This window comes from Anser cygnoides, chromosome 3, assembly GCF_040182565.1.
Source record: "Anser cygnoides isolate HZ-2024a breed goose chromosome 3, Taihu_goose_T2T_genome, whole genome shotgun sequence".
Lineage (NCBI taxonomy): Eukaryota > Metazoa > Chordata > Aves > Anseriformes > Anatidae > Anser > Anser cygnoides.
In genome coordinates this window covers 91,658,829-91,683,325 of record NC_089875.1, presented here as the reverse complement: position 1 = coordinate 91,683,325, position 24,497 = coordinate 91,658,829, and the positions used below count along the sequence as shown (strand labels likewise).

General features: G+C 39.2%; 1 protein-coding gene across 2 annotated transcripts in view; it reads right to left on the bottom strand.

Moving 5' to 3' along the window:
- Positions 1–1,113: 1,113 nt before the first annotated feature.
- COL9A1 (collagen type IX alpha 1 chain) overlaps positions 1,114–24,497 on the bottom strand; it is a 67,265-nt gene continuing 43,881 nt past the window's right edge. For both annotated transcript variants that reach the window (XM_066994732.1, XM_066994733.1), the window contains 10 exons: positions 17,194–17,247; positions 16,364–16,435; positions 12,891–12,926; positions 12,739–12,783; positions 11,045–11,077; positions 8,776–8,922; positions 8,266–8,320; positions 6,021–6,209; positions 3,312–3,389; positions 1,114–2,130 (listed from right to left, as the gene is read on the bottom strand). In XM_066994732.1, coding sequence (XP_066850833.1) covers positions 1,946–2,130; positions 3,312–3,389; positions 6,021–6,209; positions 8,266–8,320; positions 8,776–8,922; positions 11,045–11,077; positions 12,739–12,783; positions 12,891–12,926; positions 16,364–16,435; positions 17,194–17,247 — 894 coding nt within the window. In that variant the 3' untranslated portion in view covers positions 1,114–1,945. The remainder of the gene's footprint in view (positions 2,131–3,311; positions 3,390–6,020; positions 6,210–8,265; positions 8,321–8,775; positions 8,923–11,044; positions 11,078–12,738; positions 12,784–12,890; positions 12,927–16,363; positions 16,436–17,193; positions 17,248–24,497) is intronic.

The window sequence follows — 24,497 nt, the reverse complement described above, 5'->3', positions numbered from 1 at the left end:
ACAATTTGTCATTAACACTGGTGTTTTATTTGTTATGCTACGTACTTTTGAGGACATCAGTAAAAAGTGACCTAATCTGAAAGTTTGTGGAACATCGTTATGTATGAGCAAGCCACTCACCTTGTATGCAGTTCTCTGGATTTGGTTCTTAAGACTGAAATTATTTGCATTTATATATTCTGATGAATTCCTGTAGTATTGAAGTAGAAGATGTCAGTTATGAGAAATCTTGGCCAAACAGGAGGTGCAGGAAAACCATCCTGTCTCAGACTTAGCCCAGAGTTTCTAGAAAGGATGTCATGTTTCTTTATTTCTACTTTCTTCCCCCAGATCTCACTCAGTGCTGCTTCTGTGGAACTAAACAGACAGCAGTATTGAAGCTACGACTTGCAGTATGGTATCATTTAAAACACCGGGCTGTGCAAGGGTCATAGAAAGGTTAATAACATTAATCCCATTTAATGTGTTCTTAAAAGTAACAGATGTGCAAGTTAGCAGCTTTATCAGACAGTATTCTCCTGCATGAGCTTACTTAGGCATTTTCTGTCACCAGCTGAGGTGCCAGGGAAGCAGCTCCTAAATGCAGATAGCGCATCACGTTTGTTCAGGGGGAAGGTTTGTAGGGTTTGGTTTTGTCTTCAGTAATTTCCTTCAGAGTATATATTATAATATAACAATAATAATATACCAATATTTTCTAAGTGTTCTCTTATATGTTATAGGCAAAATACATAGCTCAGTTGCTTGTATTATTTCTGTACATTCTCCAATGGCATAAATTTTGAACAGAAACAGACAATGAAGGTCTAGAAAAAAATGATGCTTAAAGCAAGTGTGCCAAAGTTTGTATTTTAAAATGTGGGTGACTAATAGCAAAATGAAAGAAAATGTCATAGGGTGCTTTCATTGTGTCTTTGAGAAAGAACAGTCTTCAGAGAAGGTAAAGTCAAAAAGACAAATAGTTTAATTTATACAGAGAGAAACAAAATATCCACATTGCACATTTTTCTCTAAATTGAATTTATCTAAAAAAGGCAACTTAGGATGTCTAACGGTGGCCTTCCAGCTGTTCTGTTTATTTGTATTGAATGTAAACACACATAGAAAAGCATACAGGGGGTTAAGACATCATTTATTTGTTTTTTGTACAACCACAGATGTTACTTCAAAATATGTAATCTCAAATATAAAACTGGTACATTTCTGGGACTTAACATTCCCTTGAAAATGGCTGCCAGCCTTTTGTTTGAATTTGACACAGGAGTTGAGCTGGAATAGGCTTCATCTGAAATTAGGAATGCAACACAAATTGGAGTGGAAAACAAAGAGGTTATTCCACATGGCTTAGTCATGAGCCCTCAGTGATCGTACGTTTCCAGAAATTTACAGCATGGCAGGGGGCAGGTTTCCGTGCTGCCTTTCCACAGCTGAAGAGCTGAGGGAGGCCTAGCACAGCCCATGCAACATGTACGTACATCGAAATGACCAAGTATGAAGTGATGGAGCCTGCTCAGGGGGGCTCTAGATCGTATTTTACATGCACACAAAAAATAGCTACAACCAAAGTAAATAAACTAATCCTTTTTTATTTGTTGTCTGAAGACGTCATTTCACTGTACATCATACAAAGAAATTAAGGATGGGAGAAGAAGTATTCATGGAAACTCTTTATTTATAAAAAACACTATTAATAGACAAGTGCTTTTATTTTCCACAAGGGAGAAGAGCTGAAAGGCCTTGCCCGTGTGTTTTTGTAAGCACCATTGCTCCAACTTGTGTTGCTAAGTACACCTTTAATTTACACCCGCTGTGTTAAAATGCCTTACTGAAACCTCGGCTGCAAGGTTTCTCTGCGTGTGTTTCTCCTCCATTCCTTATCTGTTTCTCAGCTGTCTGTGCAGGAAGTAAGTCAATGCTAGCACTTGGTGGCACGTGCGCTGCCCACTCACGGCCCTTTCACGTTCTTACCAGCTCTCTGCCCAGCCTGCACCCTGCAAGACGACGGCTCGCAGTACCCCGGAGGGCCAGGAGGGCCGGGAGGACCAGGGACCCCAGGCTGACCGGCCACCCCAGGGGGACCTCGTACGCCGTCACGGCCTTCCCTGCCGTAGCTGGCTTTGCCTGGTTCACCTGGAAAAGAGAATGTGGGTCTAAAACTGGCAGTATGGGATGTGCTCAGCATACATCTCGCATTACCGAACGGCCTTTTGTTAAAAGCTGTATGAAGATGGACGATGGAATTCCCTTTTTACTACTCTCAGTGGCTTCCCCAGAGAGGTAAGCACGCAGAGGGACAGTTAGTCGCCAGCAGAGAACCAGGCTGCCTTTACACATCTATAGCAATGACATTTCAGTTCCAAGCCTCTCCACTTATACCTGCCACCCTATAAACCTGTGCCACAAAAACCTGATTGGAACTATGCAGACAATTCTGCTGGTGAGGCTTGTGGAGGTGCAGATGCTACTCACTATTTCAGACTTATGTTACTGCCCTGGAAAGAGATGTAGCAAGAATTTATTTTTATTTTCCACTCAGATATGTTGGGGAACAGATGTGTAGGGTGGAACTGCTGAGCACTGAAATATCTTTTTTTTTTTTTTTTTTAAATCTTCAATGAAGGGATGAAATACAGTGATTTTAGTAAGCCTTTTCCAATGATAAATTTCTAAAGAGGCGAGCTCTGAGTCTCTCAGACATCCTGGGTATCAGTATATACGCAACTGAAATTGTTTTCCTTTTTACAAAGGGAACAAATTTTGGTAGCTTCTACGTATATACATAAACATGCTGCAGACATTGATGGAAATGGTTATTTTCATCACAGGCCACTAGAGGCCAGTTGTGCTGCATTTTTCAGCAAGTATCTGTCCTCGAGCCCTATTACGCAACACTGCAATTAATTACTGCAAAAATAAAGAATTGTATTTTGAATGTCTTAAGTTATGAATGGAGATTTTGAAGATTGCTCTGAGTGCCAGTAAGATAGTCTGGGTTTTGTGGCTTGCCTTTTACGTTTTTTCTTTTTTTTTTTTTCTTTTTTTTTTTTTTTTAATCATTTTCTAATGCTTTGTACATATTTTTCCTAAACTTGGGTGGGGTGGTAGCACTTTAGTAAAAGAGCTTTTAATTTGGATTTGCAACTTTATCACTACCTACAACATAAAAGTTAGGAAGTACTCTTGTTTGGAAGTTTATTGCTTAATAATGGACACTTTTAATGTATTCAAGGTAGCTTGAGGTATCCGTTCTGAATAAATTTTTATTGCACATCTCTTGCTTTTCTGCTTTATCCTCAGCCTTTTATATTTACCTGGAAGACCTCTTGGTCCAGGGAAGCCTTTCACTCCTCTGCCTGGAAATCCTCTTTCTCCTCTTTCTCCTGGTTCACCTAAAACAAATTCATGAAACATTAGTTACAGCCTGCCTGGAGTATTACCTTCAGTAAGTTACCTCTCAGAAGTGAACAGCTCATAAGCAGAGAATTCAGGTGGCTGTATATATTCTTAGCATCTTTGAAAGATGTCATGACATATGTCCTTGTAAAAGATTGCAGATTTGGGTTGCATTTTTCCACCTCTGTTTGAGTTATACTTAGTAGACATGTTGGAGGGGAAAAATAGGGACAGGACAGTGAGTACGACATGAAATACACCATAGCCTAAATAAGAGAAATAAACCAAAATCACAGAACCACAAAGGTTATGTTGCATTTCAGCCTGGAGTTACTGACAGAGGGCTTTTGAAAGACCACGTGAACTCAGCTAGTAAGTAAAAATTCTCCAGTGCTAGTCCTATTGCACGGAAGAAAATAGAAGCTTACTTGCACAGATTACAGCATACTGCTGACATCCAAGGAATATGGTCACAAAAATAAAACAAATTACTTTGTTCTCGTGTACTGCTATTACAGAGACTTTCCTTTGGTGGGTGCACAGAGATCTTTTTCATGTTTCCTGCTGTGTACCATGAAACGTGCAGCTATCAAGAACCTCATAAATAATATAATCAAAGTATTTTAGTGGTGTCTTTTACAAGGTATCAAAGTGGATGCTGTCTGAAACAACTAATTTAGTTCTTAGTCCAATTATTTGACTGCATTGAAGCCCTTGCAGACCCCACCAACGTCACTCATCTTACCCTGGCACTTCCACGAAACGGCCTGGCCGTGGGGGTACCAGCCTCCACTCCCTACACACCAGGTGGCCACGAAAGCTGGGCGACACATCGGTGCCAACAACGCTGAAAAAGCGCTGGAAGCCTCCCCCTGGTGCCACTCCTATCCCGAGACAGCCTCCGGGTGAGCATGGCAAAAAAAACCTCACTTAGAGGGGAAAGTGAAGTCAGCCAAGCAGCCCAGCACTCAGTGCAAGGTGAAGACGTCTTCTCATGACAGTAGTTGGCAGGCATTTGATGTCCTAGGCATTACCTGGTTTGCGTCTTAAAGTACCATCATGATAGCGCACACACTTGTGTGTGCACCACTTCTTTGGTATCTGCAATTTTGTTTCAAGGCTTACTATAAGGTAACCTGGAATTTGATGACAATTATGGTAGGAAACAGCATTTTGATAATTTCGAGTTTGTTTTTTTATGTGCTCTGTAGATTTTTTTTAATATTACTACAGTGCAGCCTGGTGTGTGCTGAGTCAAGTTCAGCACATCAGCCGACCTTTGTATCTCCAATTTTTATTGCTTCTGTGAATACAGATGATGCTACATTAAATAAAACTGTAACAGAGCTACAGCAACAATGCAGTTAGGGTTTGCTTTCTTTGTATTCTATTCCTTCTCTCAAAGTTTTTTTTTCCAATTTTACTTTCAAATAAAACTTGAGACAAAAGTAAACACTCTAATCCGGCAACAGACCAGCTTTGTGTTGAAATACGATTTTTTAAATAAAACCTTCCTTCAAGAAAACAAATTGAAACCACTGCTGAATACAAACAATAATACATACATGGTGCACAAAAGACTTTGCAGAAAATTCCCCTGCATAATCCTTTGAAGGCATATAAACCCTCTCAGACGGGAACAAAAGAGATTAACTTAGATCAACATTTTTTTTGTGAAGCGTAAGGTAACTCAATTTTCTTACAGATTTGTCCTTTCCAAAGAATCAATAGATTGTGGCCCCAAGGTGCAATGATGTTAAATATAAGAATGGCTAGAGTATTATACCCAAATACGAGACAGAGTTTTATCAGCCACTTGTAATGTGAGAAACTGGATGGACTTAGACTAGGGATTAGTGAATGAACCTGACTGTTTATGTTGGCTTTTGAGACTGTAATTCGTGCAGAAGCGAGGTTCACAACTGGACCGCGTGGGGTAAAGAGAGACTCACTGCTGGAACTTTTCAGCATGTGAAAAACACAAACCTCAGAAGTCCATGAGACGGACAGTTAATATTAGGAAACTGATTCAGCTGCTTACTTCTAGCTCAAGGCAGATGTCTGTCCTTTCTCATAGTGTATAAGTGATATGATGACAAGAAACATAAACAAGTTTTGCTGAGGCCAGCCAATGTGCCCTTTAATCACTGGGGCAACTGAGGGAACAGAGGCAGGAAACAGGTTAGATTCCTAATTTGGGATCTGTTTGGCCTTCACACCTGTACAATGTTCATTAACAACCTGTAATCCAATGGGGAAAAAAACACCACTCTCAGGGTTCAACTGACTGAAAATTTAGATGTTGAAATCCCTATCCCAGAGGAATGATATCTTTATCATCTCTCCCTGCGTCAGACAACCTAATATCATACAAACAAGAACTGTAAATTCTATGGCTTGGCCAGAAGAGCTTCGATTTTGTTGTTCAGCTGTTGATAGTAAATAAAAAGGAAATTTAAATGTAGGCTCCCTCTGGCATTGAGAAGTGTTTGTTAGACAACATGGAAAACTCAGAAGGCCAAGTCTGATTTTAACGCAGTTAATATGTGAGAAAGCCAGACCTCAGTTATATATAATGTGACCCCAAACACAGCCAACAACTGAAAGCCAGCCACAGAATTTCTTACCTTTAGGACCTTTACGACCGATCTCACCAGGGGGACCTTTAAGGCCAGGCAAGCCACGGGGTCCGAGCTGTCCTGGGAAGCCGTTTTCCCCAGGAGGCCCTGGAGCACCGGGTGGCCCAGGTCGGCCTGGAAGACCTGGAGCGCCGAATTCCGGCCTCCTGAGGCTGGCTGCCAGCTGGGCGAGTTGTTCTGCAACAAACAGAAGGACAAAGCTAAGCAGCACGCAGGGCCTGAATGGAGTGATTCACAAGTATTAGAGGTCACCGAAGAAAGATATCTCTTCTGCTATGGGAACTGACAGGTTACCATACAGCAATTTCCTTACGTAAAATGCTATTTGCAAAATTTGTTATGTATAAAATATTACCTTAGTTCCACCAGTGGCAAACTGCATAGGCATACCGTGAAGCTGGTCTCTCTGAAAGCCTACATCTTAAACATGTAACGTTTGCAGGCTGAAATGACTTAAATGTATACAGTTTATATGCCCTTACAATTTTCTTTGTCGTTTAATTTTCAACCACCTTTAAGAAAACTTACCCATGCAATTGCTGCCTCTTAAAAAAGAAAATATCTCTCTTTGGTACTACTTGTTAATATTTATTAAGATTCATCTTTACAAGAAGGAATTAAAAAGGCCACAGGAAGTTACCTGTCTTTGCAGTGGGCCTGCAATTTAAGTGCAGGCCTTATTTTTCAGAGGAAGGACACCTCTCAAATTGGTGCTCATGAGCTCAAGTTTGGTAAATAATTGAACATTTTACGTTGATCTTTTCTTAAGGTGAATCAACAGGAGCTTTGCTCTTCATTAGGCATAAGATCAACTTGTAATTCCTTGGAATGGTCTGAACCAGCTATATTCCTTTCTCCTCCTCCCTCTTTCAGTCTACTACTGTAACAGCACGAGTGCAGTCATCTCTCCTTCCTTAAAGAACCTATTCGACTTCAAAGCCATCTTTCCAGCATGTCTTAGAAATAACTTTCAGTGGATACAGCCACACACAACTCCATATGACATTTGCTATAAAGTCTGCACAACCTGGCAAAAGTATCTTTTTTTGTGTCCACAGTCCAGAAGTGGTAAGATGACAGGGAGAACAGGATTTGAAATAAAACACAACCGTGTCCAGCAGATAAATGAGGAAGACTGGGTGTACCAATCTGCAGAAAAAGCCTCCTGAGGAGCTGGACTTAAATTATGGTTGTCATTAAGGTGAAAAGGCACCAGAGACCCTATCAGATTTTATTTCTTTAACATGATCACATTGACAATTACAGAGCCTCTCAAGAGGGATGCAATGAAGATAGTCTAGATTTTTCCCATACCCTTCTCTTCACTGCTAATTCTGATTGTTATGAATATAATCAAGAATCATCTCTAATTTCACTCCTCAACATTAGACTTTCAGGAAACCACTTTAAAAGACCTTTTTACCCTATTTATAGACATGTGAAAATCATCTCACCCGAAGACAGCTTTATCTGAAAGTTTTTTAAAAATATCCCCATGGTATCAAGAACAGTGATTTGTACCAAGATTTTTTAGATTAAATCATGAGCAGCAATTTTGTTGTGGTAAACTCTTAACGTTACAAAGTCATAATATCCCAAAGGTCATCTTCAATAGCAAGTACTGAAATATTTCTTTTGTGCTTACAGGACAGAATAAATAATTAAACTCAGTATGCATCCGACTGTATTAGAAAAGCTCCAGCTTTCTGCATGCTCCGAGAAGAACTGAGCAAATATAATTAAGGTTTTGAACATCTGTCTATAATTTTCATTTTATGTTAAGTTAGCTACAGAAAGCCTCTCTGTGCACTCCCTCCTTTTTTTTTTTAGCCTATTTTGCTGTGGTCTGTTTGCCGTAATCTAACAGTGTATAAGCACAAAAGGCAAAACAAGCTTTCAGTGACACTGTGTACTTTATAAATGTAGACAGTAAGTGATTTGTATACAAAATTCATGTATTTTATAAAAACACTCTGGTCTATGGCCTGGTTACTACAGAAATAGTGTGGAATCAATGAGTAGTTCAATGAGCTGCACAGGGTACGTAAATAAGGGACTTCAGTTTCTCATATTGTGTCTACATTAGCATGTGGAAAGACTTTCTACTGCATGCCTTGCTGAGAGCTTGCCATTTGCTGTGCTTAAGGCTGTGAAAATCTTGGCTGCTTCCATAGCAGTTGAGTATTGTAACTTAAATGCACAAGAAACATCAAACACTTTTTAGCATCTTTACCTTGCATGACTCTCATGCAGACCTGCTTAATGTGCTGATCCGTTGGTTCTTTTCCCTAGGATTGAAAAATAGTAATTTAAAAACCAGTTGATACGAGAGTACATTTTATAAGGGTGCCTGATGCTGAAGGTGCTGGCTGTTCAATAAGAGGTGTCCCAGCCCCTGCAATTACAACTATTCCAGCTGAAGTCGCTTTGACTGGCAAGGTAGGTAGGTGCTGCGTGTGTGGTGCACCCGTGTGTCAAACACACTACATGCACACCACAGGAGCATGGTGGGCACAAGAAAATGGAAGTGAACTGAAAGCTGAGGACCAAAGGACCCAGTTGTACAGCCCTAAGATTTCTCTGGTGTACAGATGGGTCTGTGAAAGGTACAGTGCATTTCAAGTACTCTACCATAGCACTTGTGTTTCCCATGCATAAGTAACTCCTGATGCAAGAAAAGGAGTGGTGCAAGTGACAGCTAATTGTTCAAAAAGATATCAGTTAGGGGGAGGACAGTACTTACAGCTGGACCTTGGCTGCCAGGCAGCCCCGGGGCACCCTGTTCTCCCTGCAGGCCTCGCGGTCCAGGCGCACCTCGTGGTCCTTCCATGCCAGGCAGTCCTCGACTTCCCTCAGGCCCACGGGAACCTGGGTCTCCAGGATTACCGACCTGGCGATGACAGAGGAATTTCAAAAAACTTCTGTGCTGGCGTTATACTCATTCTGACATATCAAAATCTTGACAAGAACCAATTGCAAATGCAAAGTAACAGCCACAGGGCTGCAGAGCTGTTGCACGGCACCTTTTTGGATAAGCACCTGGGGTCGGTGGTTGTGTGGTTTATAAAAGTAAGAAGAGTTCCCCTCATTTCAAGTGGAGAAGTGGGAAAATAAGATATTCTGTCAAAAGAGACAGAATCATCATCATCCATAGTAGCACACAAAAGACACTGTTTTTGTCAAGGAACAGTCTCTCGGTTTGTACTTCTGCCCTCATGTATGTCACATACGACTTCCCTGGCCATTAAGTGCTCCTCAAGTTACAAAATTTCCAGCTCCCTGCTTGCTCCAAACGCCTTTCATACCCTCTACCAGAGACCACAGTATGAGCTTGTATCACCTAGCCTGGGGCTGAGCTCAGGAGTGGACACTTTTTGCTTTGTTTAGGTATCAGAGCCAGAGCTCACAGCACACAGCTTCCAGGTCCTACCCTTGATTTTGCTGGCTCTGGGGAGGGAATGTGCTCACAGAAGATGATGTTGGCACAGTGCTAGAACAGAGGCATTGCCAGCTTGCTGCACTCAGGGATGGGGTATAAAGAGCTATTTTACTGGTATAAGCATCCTGTCCCCTGGGGAATGGCAGGGCTACATCAATATTGCCACTGAAGTACATCCTAGTAAATAAAGCCATAGCTTCTGCGCCAGTAGATTTTCTAACAGATTAAATAGCATGCAGAGTGAGACCTAAGCCTCCAAGTTACTTTCAATGCAAGTTACTCTACTACCGTTAATCAATAGTAATGAAGGCAAAACCAAAAACAACCACCAAAAAAATAAAAAGACAAAAAAAGATAAAAGAAAGAAAAATCCCTACATATTTCCAGCTTCCCAAATCTCTCAGCAAAAAATACCCCACTGAAGCAGGTCCTCAAAAACATGGGCAATTCCTTCATGATGATTACCGGTTAAATATCAGTTAAATCCACAAGATGGAGCCATTTCAGTTCCATCTCTACTGCATTCCCCACAGCTAATTGCTGGCCCTGACATAAGACCCAGAGAACACACTCATAGGATATAATAATGACAGCGAAGTTCCCCCTGTGAGCTACACAACGAGGAAGCCATAATTTCTTTCTTGCCCAGCCTGGCAAGTAATCAGGTTCCCTGATGGTTTATTCATCCCCCTACTCACTGGGATGACAAGCACTCCAGGGTCTCATCAGGTGAAGAGATTTTAAAAAAAAAAAATGGTGCAAAGAACTACAGATTTCTCCTCTGCTGCTTCTCTTCCTTATGTCCTTCCCATAAAATATCTCAATTAGCAATAAATGCCTAGTTTGCATTTGCTTAGTCCCAAAGGCGCAGTAGCCCCTGAGAACACAAGCACAGCTCATTTTGTTACGTTCAACCTCAGTTCCCTGGAGGCAGAATTGTTGATATGTTACTGTTATGGCCCAAACTGTCAGCTCCTGCGATAATCCCACTCCTCAGTGATGCTGAAATAAAAGAATGCACTTGGCTCTTGAAGTCTTTTTCTTATGAGACATACAAGCTTCTACTCCTCTTCCCCATCAAAGCTACCATTTCTTTATTCAAAAAAAAAGAAAAAAAAAAAAAAAAAAAAAAGAAAGAAAGAAATTAATCAGGGCCAGAAGTACTTTCACAGGCAGCATAGTCCTACTACCACCTTTTCACAGTATGAAGATTACACACTGCACGCAGCCATTGCAGCAGGCCTCCTTCTGCGCCTCTACTGCATAAAGAGTGCATTCATTTCCTTAAAAAATTATAATAATAAAAAGGGGCCAGAAAACTGCAGTTCAGTGCTGGTTCTCTTTAGTGGGGTTTAGAATTGATGATGTGAATTCTTTTCCAAAGTTAATTCATTTTACTATGAACTGTATCCAAAATTTAGGAGGAAGAAATGCTGTTGGAGCTCATTTGATTCAACCATGATTTGTAAAGAACTCATCTCACTATTTGTATTCTTATTCCTTACTCAGAAAACCATCTATCTAATCTACCAGGGCTCTGTATTTCTGTAACAGTGCAGTTTGTTATACTTACAGATCCCTTTGCACCTGGTAATCCCATATCACCCTAAACAAAAACAAGACGTTATATCAGAAGAGAGTATCCATTGACATAGTCATTACAAATGCAGTAAACTTGACATATTTTTCCTGTATAAGAAAAAGTTCACATATTTAGCATACAAAGACACTTGCTGGTATGTGCAAAATTGCACTTCAATGAATTACAACTCATTTGGAAAAAAAAACACTTGAATTTCAGATTTTTCTGTAAGATTTCTTTCTGTAAGGCACAAACAAGAAAGCATTTTTCTTACAGCTGGCTTTGTACTGTTTATTTGTCAGATTCACAGCTATTTTACAGCATTCTGCTAGCCCTAAGAAAACATTAGCAGAAACCAGGTAGTTGTCTACGCACCGTGCTATAAGAAAACCAAACCCCTAGAAATTCCTTTTCCCAGAAACCTAGCCTCTGGCTTCCAGCAACCCCAAGATCTCCCTATAGCTTGACTGAGAATAGCAGTCACTATTCAGAAGTTTTTAGTTTTTCCTCTAAATTTACACTGTGTAAATTTGGTGTGGGGAAAAACAAACAAACAGGAAAAAAAAAAAAAAAAAGATTGGGTTCAAAATCTTGTAATTGCCTGTGAAACATTGACTCATATTCTTTGGTTTTATCGTATTACCCTTGGAGAAATTTCAGAAAACTATATTCTCCCATTTCTCTTGAAGGGCATTGATGAAATTAGTGGTTTCTAAAGGCCAGAAAGGCCACCTTGTCTATTAATGAATATTTCATAAATGAAATAGAAGTAACAACTGTTACCAGCTTAAAAACAGACTGGCAGCACACTTAAAGAACTGGTGTTGCTTCCTTGGAATCCTGTGTACTGGTAGTAAAGCTGCATCAGTGGACATCCAGCTCACCAGGGCTGTTACTTAGTTACAGAACCTTTTCAGAATTGTAGAGGGTAGGAAAAAAAGCACTTCTTAACAGCATACCACCTGGCAGCATACTGATTTTAAGTAGGGAGCAGTTTACTTCCTTTTGAAAGATCAAGTTCTGGCTTTGCTGGATAGGGCCCTCACCGTAGGAGCCCCATTGCACTCGTGCTTTTCTCCTTCTGTACAAAAACAAATCCTCTTTACCCAAGGGCACATGCCACAGCCATTATCCATTAAATTCACAACATGCCACACTTCTCTGCTCTCCAGCAACATCTTGGTGTCACAGCCTCCTCCCAAACCATTCTACCTCTAACAGAGAGTTGCTGCATATTATTTCCAAAGGATACTATACAATACACTTCAATCTAGTCTGAGTTATTAAGGTTACTTAGCTGTGCTCCTGCTTCACCTGAATTAAATTACCTCCTCATCCTCACTGCACCAAACACCAAGAATGTATATATATGCATATATAGGTGTGTGTATATGCATATATATATTTTTATATTCAAGCTCTTGGTGTAGATACACACACACACTCCTCAAGACAGCCTGTACCATGTTACACACACAAAAGAACATGTATATTTCAAAGTGCTTTCCAAACAGCTGAAATGTATGACCAGGCTAAAAAACTGCTGTGCTCTGCAGTATGTCCAGTTAGTACACAACTGAAATTGTGTTTCAGTGACCAAACCACAAAGCACTACAACTACACTTTGAAGTTTTAATTAACAACAACAAAATATTAGATCAGGTGAAGAAAGAATAACGTCTTACTAAGTCACCCTTTTCTCCTGCATCTCCTTCTGGTCCAGGTGCACCCTATACAATAAAAAAAAAACAGTCAGCCCTCAGATTTTGGTCAGTGTGATGTAGTGCAGCATTTAGTAGTGTAAATTTAAATTACCGTGATCTGTAACATCACTTACTTGTTCACCTTTAGGTCCTGGTTCACCCACTGAACCCTGAAAGGTTAAAGATATGAAAAATCTTTTAGAATTCGAAACTGCAGAAATTTAAATAGTTTTCTTCTACTCTGTACAGTAGATTTAAATGAGTCACAGTCTGTTCAGAGCAAAATTTGTCTCCCTTTACCATTTCTTAATTCCTTTTCTTGAATGCATACAGAACAGTCGATTTTGTGTCATATGCTATATCATGAGTAACACAATTAGGAGCTTTCTAGTGCATTCATAAATCATATTTATTTAAGGGGAAAAAATAGATCTGTCTTTGCTCACCACTTATATCTACTGGGAAAGATAACAGGACTTGAGGACTACAGCACTACAGAAAACACTGGTGATTCCTTGGAAATAAACTCTTAATGCCATTTTGCTAGTATGAATTGAACCCCCTTAACTTTTTTTCCTACCTCACAAAAGTATACTAAATCATCTTCAGTCTTCCCAACTATCTAGCATTAATGCAGTAGACCTTTAAAGCTGTAAATTTTTAAGAATGACAGCAAAAGCACTTTAATCTCCCTGGATAATTAAGGTGCCAGGCTGAAGGGAAGTAATAACGTGGAATATATAACACATCGGCACGTGCTGACTGTCAAGCAGGAGCGGATCTCTCCTTTACATGGCAGATGCTCTTGAAGTTGCTACAACTCTGCTCTGCAAATCGCTTAGAAATTATAAGTAAAAATCTAATAAGTGTATCACTTTTTCTAGCCATATTAAGTATTCTGTATAGCTGTGAGCCATACCAGCCTTGGTATTTTGGGATAAGCACAGCCAGACATCCGCAATTTCAATCACAACCTTGTCTTGCTTGCTGTTTAATTCTCAGTGGTTTTAGCAGCGCTGTCTCTATATTTTTTATCACAGTGGAAGGTGAATTTACCTGTATCTTAAAACCGTTCATCTGCTCCCTCCCTGCCCCGCCCCCCTTTTTTTTTAAATTATCTTGTCTTAGAATCCTATAATAATGTTAAAATGTACCTGTTTGGACAGGCAGGAACATAAGAAGAATAAATTTATGACCTGAATCATTTCAAGCATATGTCGTTTTGTTAGAAAAACAATCACATCATCCTTAAATGTTCTCTGCAGTCTGTGCACGTTCAAATATACCCATTCCAAATTACTATAACTGTACACAAAAAAAAGTGTGTTTTTTTTTTTCTAAAACAGACATGCAGTATTTTCTCTCCAATTTCAGAGATCCATTTAATTCCTATAAGATACAGGCACAGAAACTGGTATAACATCTGCAATTTTGTGAATTCAGATTTGCTCTCATTATGATGAGGATGAAGAGCCAATACTAAATTATCTCCTAAGCTAAGCAGTGGAAATCACAGACCTATTTAACATTCGAACTTTGTCAAATAACACCAACTATGTTCTCTGAAGTACTCTCAAAATCATGCCTTTAGGTTTTCCAATTACTCAAACAAAAAGACATTGATTTCCAACCTAGCACAGTGAGTTTTGTGTTGTTTTTCTCCACTTATTCTTCTTCTGAGCAACAAAACTGCTGATAATGTTGAAATGGGACAAGCTTTTGCTTTTGTGAAACTTGAGCTGTAATATTTGTATCAGCAGGCATAAAAATCACAACTAAAACACTGCAAAGCCATTCTCCATTGTCCCCCAAAATGTCAATGGAGACAACAGGGTAAGATGTTAAAATATATATATTTTTTTTACCTTTTTTTTTTTTTTAACTTACTGTTTATCTATTTGTAAAAATCCCTTTCATGCTCTAGTGCCAAGGTCTGGTTCTTGGCCTGAAGCTGTTTGATTTAGTATAATAGGCAGAACCAGATGCAGTTGCAAGAAGAACAGTGTAGAGAAAGGGCAGAGTGGCACGATGTGACTGCTTTTCAGGCCTCTGACTTGCAGTACGCATTAGCAGAGCTGCAGCCATGTTAAGCCTGACCCAGAAAAATCACTCCAGTCTCTGTGGGACTGAATTAAAAAATGAACCCAGGATATGAGTGGATTCAGTTGGTAACTCTCAAAACAGGGAAGATAAAAAGCAATCGTAGGATGAGATCATTGCTGGGAGAGTTTTTTGGACTTTACTTGCATTGGGCATGAAACCAGCCCTAGGATACAAAAAAACTATCATCATCTGCCCTTTAGACAAACAGAAACCTCCTGACTCTAGCCAGAATCTGAATAGGGCTGTTCACACCATCTACATTCTGTTCTTATCTTGCAGGTCAAGCCCCTTTATATGATAAATTGAGAGAAATAGGCATCTTTGGAGGGAGATTGTCAGCACTGCAACAGATACTAGCCTTGTTCCTATCATATTTGCTTCCTCAGGTGCCTTCAATCTCCCTCTGGAAGAGTAAGTTATGAATCGTTACCAGTGTAATAAGAAGAGACTGCTTTATGTCAATGCTTATATTTGACTAGAAACATATGTCTCTGATCTCAGCATGAAAAAAAAATAATCCACATGAAGAAATACTTCAAGGACAAAAAAGGCTGTCTTAGAAATATTTTTTTGAGTACCTGAGCAGCTTTTAAAAACTGCCAAATGCAACTGTGAGCCCTATCTAGCCACCATACAGTGTATAAGGTGCCAGGGGCAGGATTCCTCTCTTCAAAGAAAAGACATCTAGAGCAGCAATACCCACGTCTAACAGTCATATGCTCCCTTGATTGTCAGTGGAAAGCACCAGACACTTCAAAAGTGCAATTCATTTCATACTGAAGCAGATGCTTGAAATAGGAAGGATGAAACACAATGCAGAACTGACAGTTCCTGTAACAAAGATGTCTGAAGTTTGGTGAGTGAATTCCACCCTCTCTAGCCTCCTGTGAGCAAAAGAAGATAAGGAACTTTTTTTTTTGTATGTATATGAAGTCTTCACTGACATCTATTCAGCAAAGCAGGGTACCTTCTGCAGATACGTGATGTCTCTATGGCCCAATTCTTCCTTCCTAACAAAATCCTAGATGGGATACTTATATCCTGCAATTGTGCATGTACACACAGATGTCTCAATAGCTACAGAAACCAGTGCATGTCCGTAGCAGATCCTAAGAGGTATGTTAAAGACACTGTGACTACTGTAGAACTGGGTTGATGTTCCACATAGTTCTGTAGTGACCAGAGAGCCTGATTTACAATTTCAGATCTGGTTGAGTCAATGATTTTCAATGTGATTTAAGCACCTAAATGATTCAAACTCAGAAAAAAAATATGCATTAACAACAGTAATCTTATTTAAAACCCTTCAGTAATGTCGTGACTTTCCCTGTATATTTTATAAGCTGCAAGTAGTTAATGGGCTCCAAACAGCAGCCAACAGATCTACATGCAAAACGAGAAATAACAAGAAATCAGTTCATGTAAAAACTGCAAACAATGCTCATATTGTTGCATTTACTCTTGATGTCAAAGTGCAGACTGTATTTATGAGTGCATTTCTTACCCTGTCACCCTTACCACCAGGTAGGCCTGGAGGACCTGGCAGTCCAGGAAGTCCAATATCACCCTGGGGACCCTGTGAAAATAAGTTAAAGATGTAAACTTACCCAGTCGGTTTTACAATGAACAGCTGAGGGTCGTACCCTGACAAGCAGATGGGTAAGAATCTCATTTCTAGAGCAGTCCCAACTTGACGAAAGGTGATTATCTGATCAAAATAGAGCTGATCCAAAATACATCCCTTTAAACAGTGTCTTACTGTAATTTTATTGCTGACAAGCACAAGAGAAATGGCTTACAGGGTTTTCCACCCTTCAGTCCCTCGACTACAGTCTGGTTCCCTTAAAATACTTCCTCAGATCTTGCAGCCTGTGATTTGTGCATTCCTCTGTAACAGCAGGCTCTTTCAGCCAAAACCTCCCCAGCTATGCTTCTGACTGTTGCTGTGTAAATACTGCTGGAGCAGTAGTAAAAGGTGGCATTCATAATCTGCTCCATTCATTAGTTTCACGTAGCTGTTAGCAGAAAGCCAGTCTTTCACTGTTCCTGTTCCCCATGGGCACACAGCCCACACAGGGGTGTGCAACCCAGCTTTGCACATCACAGAGGTGTTTCTTTTAGGCTGAAGAAAAAGTCACGCAGCTCCAGAAACTTCAAAACAGCATTTACTAATATTAGCACGGTCACAGAGGACTGAAAAAGAAATTCAACAATCACTCATTTCAACATTATTTTCAGTTCCCTGCATAGATGAATGGCTAGGTGTAGTTCCAGATGATACCATAGCTCCTTGAAAGTACACATAGGCACTGAATATGGAAATAAACTGCTTACCAGTTTCCCTGGTAAACCTGGAGGGCCCGCAGGACCTGTCTCCCCTCTGCTGCCCTTATAGGAAATAGAAGGACACTGTTACTTCCTGGAACATTTCTTGTGAACTGGGAATAAAGTATGATTATTTCCTTAATGTTTAATGAATTACATTACTTAGCAGTTGGCTTTAATCAAGACTTCTGTTTATTACTGTAAAAATATCATGTGAGTTGCAGATACCGGAAAGCTGAGAAATTTAAACATTTTTAGGCTACAATGACACACAATATTTAGTTAACATTAAATGACTAAACTATTTAATTCTGATGCATGATTATTCACAATAAAGTCTCCTTCATGTTCTGCACCTGAAAGTTACCTGTTAGGAATACAGTTATTTCACTATGACAATCCCAATGGGCTAACCCTTAGCTTTAGGCTGATGTTTAGTTTCAGTAACCAGACACCCAATTGACCCAATTAAGCATAACTTACAAGCTCATGACAAAAAAAAAAAAAAAAGAGCAATGAGCATACTTTTTTCTTGTTAGCCTTCGAGTGTCATCTTAAAATATTTAAAAGCCCATGATCCCATCTTGCAACGGACAAATTTGAAAAATGCATGCAGAAGTCATGCTTAACAAATTCATTTAGGTAAAAATACATGTCTATATATGTCAAGACTTTTGTAGGGAGGAGAGATGTTTTAAAATCCCCATTCATAACAGTGATAAGTATAAATATGCTCTTAACTGGATTTTGTCTTTTTAGCTTCACTTCAGGTATGTTAATGCATTCAGATCATCACAGTCACATTAGTGTTATAACTCCGTCTCTTAATGCAGCCACTTGAAAATACATTCTGGGTAAACCTGACACTGAGTCAAAATTTCAAAGAGTTTAAGCAAATCTTGAAATAAAGTACCTATCCCGAAAAGTGTTTGTCTCTTACAATCAAACTATTAAGAACAGCTTAATAAGTTTTGTACTCCTGTGCAGATAAATTCAAACACAACACAAGCCTGTCACGCAAGACACTTTTCTTACTTCAGTTGTGTAAACGTGTAGTACTTGCTATAAAAGCATGATGTATCATTTAAGATCATAAAATTCCAAGAATCAAGGTTATTAGGATGTACGTAGATAACTCTGCTATATATAGCTTAGAAATTTTTGGATAAAAGCAGATCTAAGCATTCCAGTACTGTACACAGTCGATAAGTTCGTATATAAGTATTTTCTTCGTAATAAGGAAAATATTGTGACGTACTGAACAATAAAAGGAAAGAGCAGACTTAAATGCCTTTTACACCAGGTCATAAATGCAGTGATGACTTCTCATACAAGCCTGGAAAGACTGAGCCCTACAGTTCCAGAAATAGGTATCCTGGAGAGATCAGAGAACCAAACACAGAAAGACTTTTCCATTCATTCCCTCCAAAACATCCTATTGTGTTAAGGTCACTATCCTTTTAAAGGTCTTTGTATAAGTTCTAGACCTAAAATAAATTAAAAAAGCCCCCCAAATCACCTTTATTTTACTACCCGAAACATGCACGAGCCTTTTTGAAAATCTGTATTTTAATCACATAATTCAGTACTACATCTCTGACCCAGAATACTCCTACATTTCTGATGCAGGAAAGAGGATGATTAAATTTACAATCAGTATTAAAAATTTGTCTCCTTATCATTCACATCTGAATGTTATGCATCTATAAAACAAAAGCGATGTTCCTTCCGTAGAGTTAAATTCATAATTAATGTCTTAAGCACATCAATGTTTCTGCTGGTCATAAAGAATTGAATAAAATCTTTCACTTTATTTAAATGTAAAAAATCCTTGTAGGCACTTTTTCAAATGCTCATGCTTTTCTAAAGTGGTAAAAAAAAAACACAAGACCACAACACTAAAGCGTGGTGTTTCCCATAAACATGGGCTTTACGGCTGTAAGGACAGATCACTTCAAATTAAGGGCCATCACTGCAGAATCTGCACGTGTTGTGTTTCAGAGAGTAAGAGACTGTAACCCAAAGAACAATCAGGAATCCTGTTGGCATAATCAGGAATCCTATTGGCATAATTTAAGACTGCAAAGCTTCCACCAAGTTACTATACTTAACTGAGAGGGCTCAATGTTAACATTCATGTTCAGCTATTTACCTTAGGTTCCCTTCCTAGAGGATGAAGAAAAAAAAGGCATCTTGAAGTGTCCTCATGTAAACATTTAAAATATGCCAAGAGTCACGTCACTGAAGAATCTAATTTTTCCCCATTCACTTTGTTTAAGGGACTATTGCCATACCATTCGATACATTTAAAGCAGATTTAATGTTTCTCTCACAGTTCTGTTAGATCAATATTCAGACTTTGAATGTCACATACGTTACAACATAGTTTATGAGTACTGGTAGACCTTCCTTTAGTTGTCTGGGATGGTTTTCATCCCCACTGAAATTCAGGAGGATTTGATTTTTTGTAGAGTTCCCACAGGCACAGAGCACACACTCAGGCACAACAGTTCCTTTTGCTAGTTTATTGATTTCCTGGTGTGCAACTCATCCTGTTAAGGATGCCTCTGTTAGTGGAACAGCAGTAAGAATGAGAATATCCCCCGCTAATTTCAATCTCACGAATGTGAGAATTTCTGATGAATCTCACATTAGTACACTAACTTCATGATAAGGGTGTTTTTTACCCAGGTTACTGCCTATAAAAGAATATGGTGTTTAGGAAAAGCCAGCATTTGGATACCTGCTGACAGCAGAAGTATAACATGCCCAAAATTCAATGGAAGCTGCTGTTGGAGGTGGAGGGTTAAAGAGTAAGGTAGCAGACAGGAATCTGAACATGCGGTTTGTAAAGATGGGTGGACAGTACGAGAACTGGGGAGGCTTGGAAATCCTACTGAGGTTTGGGCAGCCCATGCAGTGTGACAGAGAGAGGAGGAAGCATTGACCGGCATGAACCACACTGCAGAGCCGTGGAAGGTCCAGAAGCGCTAGGCACAAGCCTAGAGGCTTAGGTTCACTGGATACAAAGCTTATCTGGCAGGGTGGAAACCCGCATTGTTCTTTCAACTCTGCTATAAACTAGTAAGTCCTCTGGCTATACCCTAAATGTAAATTATGACCCACCATTTGTGAAACACTTCTGAATTATACATACAAAATGTGTCCAATAATACCTACATATATCATATAAACTGAGGTAAGGACGTTTCATCCTGTCACTGTACCAATACCACTATGCCAAAACCAACTTGGAAAATGACCTATTGTTTCGGTTTGAATCATCTGAAAAGAATGTCATAGAGAAATTGATTTTAGTTATAATTGTTAAGGTAAGATGATACATTTCAGGGTAGGTAAGACAAAGGAAAATGTCATTTAATACTCAAAAAATGATTTAGTTGAAAATAATCCAAGATGTTGAAAATAGTATTCTCATCTGCATTTAGGTTATCTGACATTTAAGAATCAAACCCAAGCTATTTTCTAAGCTTCCTCTTCAAAATGAACAGAGACAAAAGCACCTCCAGAGAGCAAGTCAGCCCAGCCAGCCTGAACCTCTAATAAAGGGTCACTCATACTCAAAAGCCTCTCATAGACAGCTATGGTACCAAATTTTATGCAGCTAGATATCCAACCTCTATTGTTAATGTTAGGAAAACATTCACCACATCCTAAATACTTAAACAACACATATCTGCTGGTCTGCATACACATCAACATTGTGCTCAACCTAACATTGTTAAATATATTTAAATGGTCCAAGCTCTTTTTTCCCTTCTAAACCACAGGATGGGATACATCTTTTCTAAACATTAGCAATTTAGAGGTTAAATAGTTGAAGAGAAACAAGGGACAAAAAATGGGGAGGGGGAAGAAAAGGGGCTGGCAGTATTTTCTGCAAATAAAACATTAGAAATTAAATCTTACTAAATCTCAGCAAATATAAAAAAAAGAAGAGTAGCTAAGCAGCTGAGGGAGCATGGCTAAATTCCACTGATTAGGAATGACACACCGTTGTTTGAGATTTGCTTCCTTTGGGCCACCTGCCAGGATAACTGACTTAGAACAATTTAAATCACAAATGAGTTTGGTAATTACTTGGATTGGCTACTGTAATGTGAAGGAAACATAAAGTTAACTGACAGAACAATTGGAGTGGAAGAGGGAATACGTTTGATTTAGAAATGAAAGACAAAATGTCGCTCCAGTTGCTTTTCTGTTTTGCTGAACAGATGAGTATTAAACTACAGAAACAAAATTAAAACTTTTTCCTTTCATGTGCCAATCAGGTTTTCTAAGGAAAAGCAATGACAGACTAAAACAGTATTTTTGAAGTATTTTTGACTCCCAACATGAGTTTGCCTATTTTTTTATTGTCTAGCTATCTTGTTTTCAGTGATTTAATATATTCCCTCTGAAACAGTAAATGCTTACAGACTTGAAAAGAAGTTTGACCTGTTTATTAACAATACACTTCTATTACATTCTAACAGTTGTTTAATAATGAAAATAACACTGAAATAACATGGTTTGTGCCAGAGGATGCTACAGCGTTTTGTAAACAGTACAGAAGAATTGATTTCTCCCACAAACAGGGTCACTGATGATAGATTAATGGTGCTCCATTGTGTAACCCCTCAAAAAACTACACACACGAAGACACAAAACATGAAGAGGATCTCTTATGTAGTTGCTACCGTGTAACAATACAGAAAGGAACTGAAGTTCTTCTCCATGTCCTGCAAAATGTCAAAACCTTTCCAACTCTGAGGAAGAAGCCCAGCCCCTCTTGACTTCTGCCAGTCTTCTACTAGCAAGAGTGAAAGGGTACAAAGGGTAAAGGAGAAAGAAAGGAACTGAAGTGAATGTTAAAAAGGAAAATTTGAAATAGGAAGGAAAAAGACGAGAAAAACACCTGAACAGCAACCATAAAATCCTCAGACTTTGAAAATGTTTGGCAATGAAACTGATGAGAAACTGGCAAATACTAAAAATGTGAGAAAATTTCAAAATCTGAAAGAAATACAAAAATATTCACAAGAAAGTCTCTTTTATAATTTAAAAAGTCTTCTTTTTTTATTTCCAAAATTTCTAGTTTTCTAAGTTTGAAAATGATGAGGTGCGGAATTATTTAATTGGCAGGTTTTATTTTTTTCCTGGAAATGTAAGGCCAGAGTCCTAAAAGCAGAAGCTCAAATACACCTACTACATATACTTAGTGCAGAAGGAAGAGAAAATACACTTTATTCTGCACTGAAAATAAATACAAACACAACTTGGACCAGAGCTCGCTGAGGTTCAAAAATCCAATCTTGTGTTCTTACTGAGCAGAAAATCCTCATCGTTCCAATTTTCTGCACAGAAGTAATGTTTTGCCTGTTTCCAAAGAAAAACAGCTTGCCATTCCAGCCATATACTGCTTGTAGTCTTCAGCAGGAGGAGGCTAAACATGGTTAATATTCAGGGCTCTTTATAACTTTAAGGGAACTATAGATGAGAAGTAGATTACTGCTTAGGGCTTTATACATAACTTTACTATCAATAACGCATTTTCATTCTCCATTTTGCATTGGCTACAAGTTTTCCTTTCCATGCTTTTGTTCTATGTTCATTTTTCCTAAATAAGTGCATTTTGTAACAACAGGTACAAATGTAATGGTCTCTAGAGTGATAAACAGAAAAATCATTGTATTTAATCTGCAGTAAGTGTCTCTGTCTCACTACAGGGTTAGTGATAATTAACCTTGTGTGTCAGCTCCTGTTTGTATGGACTGCTGATTTTGTAAATTCATGCTCACATTGAGAGGATTAAAAGCATAGTTTAGCAGATTACCTTGCGTTATCGGAGTGGACAATTACTTTGGTCTGATTCAGTTATAATTCTTACTCCTGTTACAGGTATACAAAATATCAGTGCAAGAACACAGAGCTAAAAAACCTTATTTGAGTATATCCAACACTTTCAAACACAAGCAACAAAATTAAATTTTTGCAGGTTGGGGATATGGGAAGCTGAAGGTGCTGTATTCTACCCTAGTGAACATATGCCCATATAACCTCCCTTTTGTATCACTTATAGGCAGCTGTGGGCACAGCACTCATGCAAAGATTCAATCTACAGCATACGTGATCTCATGAATTAATGCATCTAGCACACAATAATGCAGACCATAGAAGAAAATAGCAGAAAAGTAAGACTGTTACTTGGCTGACGGCTGCTGCATGTTTAAAGACACAAGAGTTAATTCAGAGAACATACCCCTGAGCCATGAAATACCCTTACAGATATATCCCTATCAATAATTCCCTAAGCCCTGTATGAGGATATCCCTACAAATGCATGGGTAAATCACTTATGTACGACAGCAGAAGCTCAGCAGATTCCAGGAAAGTATCCCTACGGTACCAGTGGCAAGAGAGAAGCTTGCAAAAGCAATTGCTTATAGATCTCTGAGCCTCGTGAGCTTTGTCAATGCAGTCAGATTGAATTTTGGTATATGAAAGTTTTCTTCAAATCACTGATCCTTTTATCCCCCACAGAAGGATTAAGAGCAAAGGGAAGTTAGATCGACCTCGTGTAACTTTATCCCACGCCAGTAAAACATCAGTGTTTCTAAGCTGAGATAAATGCTGTACTTCACATCAGTACAGCTGCATTCACTATGCAAACCAGAAAGGGCCAAGGCAGAGGCCCCAGCAGCATCGCACCTCCATCCACGACAAATGGTCTGCACAGTTACAACTCAGGTCACCTGGCACTGTCCTAGGCAATGCCCAGGAACAGTTTGGGGAACACAGGAAAGGGACCATTTTCAACATGCAACCTGAGAGCATGCAGCCTGCTTTTAGACACAAGGGGTGGGTGTTAAGAGATTATAGCAGTATGGAGACAAACCATGCCAGGCCACTTGACCAAGGGGGCCAAAGAAAAGTCATTTTATTTGCTAGGCAGGGCAGGCAGCTATCTTTCTTCCATACTCTGCCTTCACATTACTTGCAGTAGAAATAGACACTAGCCAAAAAAAGAAAAAAAAAAATCTCAAACTTGGTCCAAAGTTCAAAACCTTCTAACATACAGTCTCAGCACTTGACTGTTTTAGAGGCTATACCAATCCAAGGAAAGAGTAAGCAATCTACTGACAGCTAATGCATTCAAGCTTTTTCCACCTCAGTGGTAAAAGTTGACAGTTGCAGTCCAAGAACAGGAGTTCAGTTCCAGCTTTTTGTCACAAACCACCCCAATTGCCTGTTTGGGCTTTTACTCAGCCTATTTAAAAACAAAGACTAGAAGAATTTGAACAAAGGTTTAG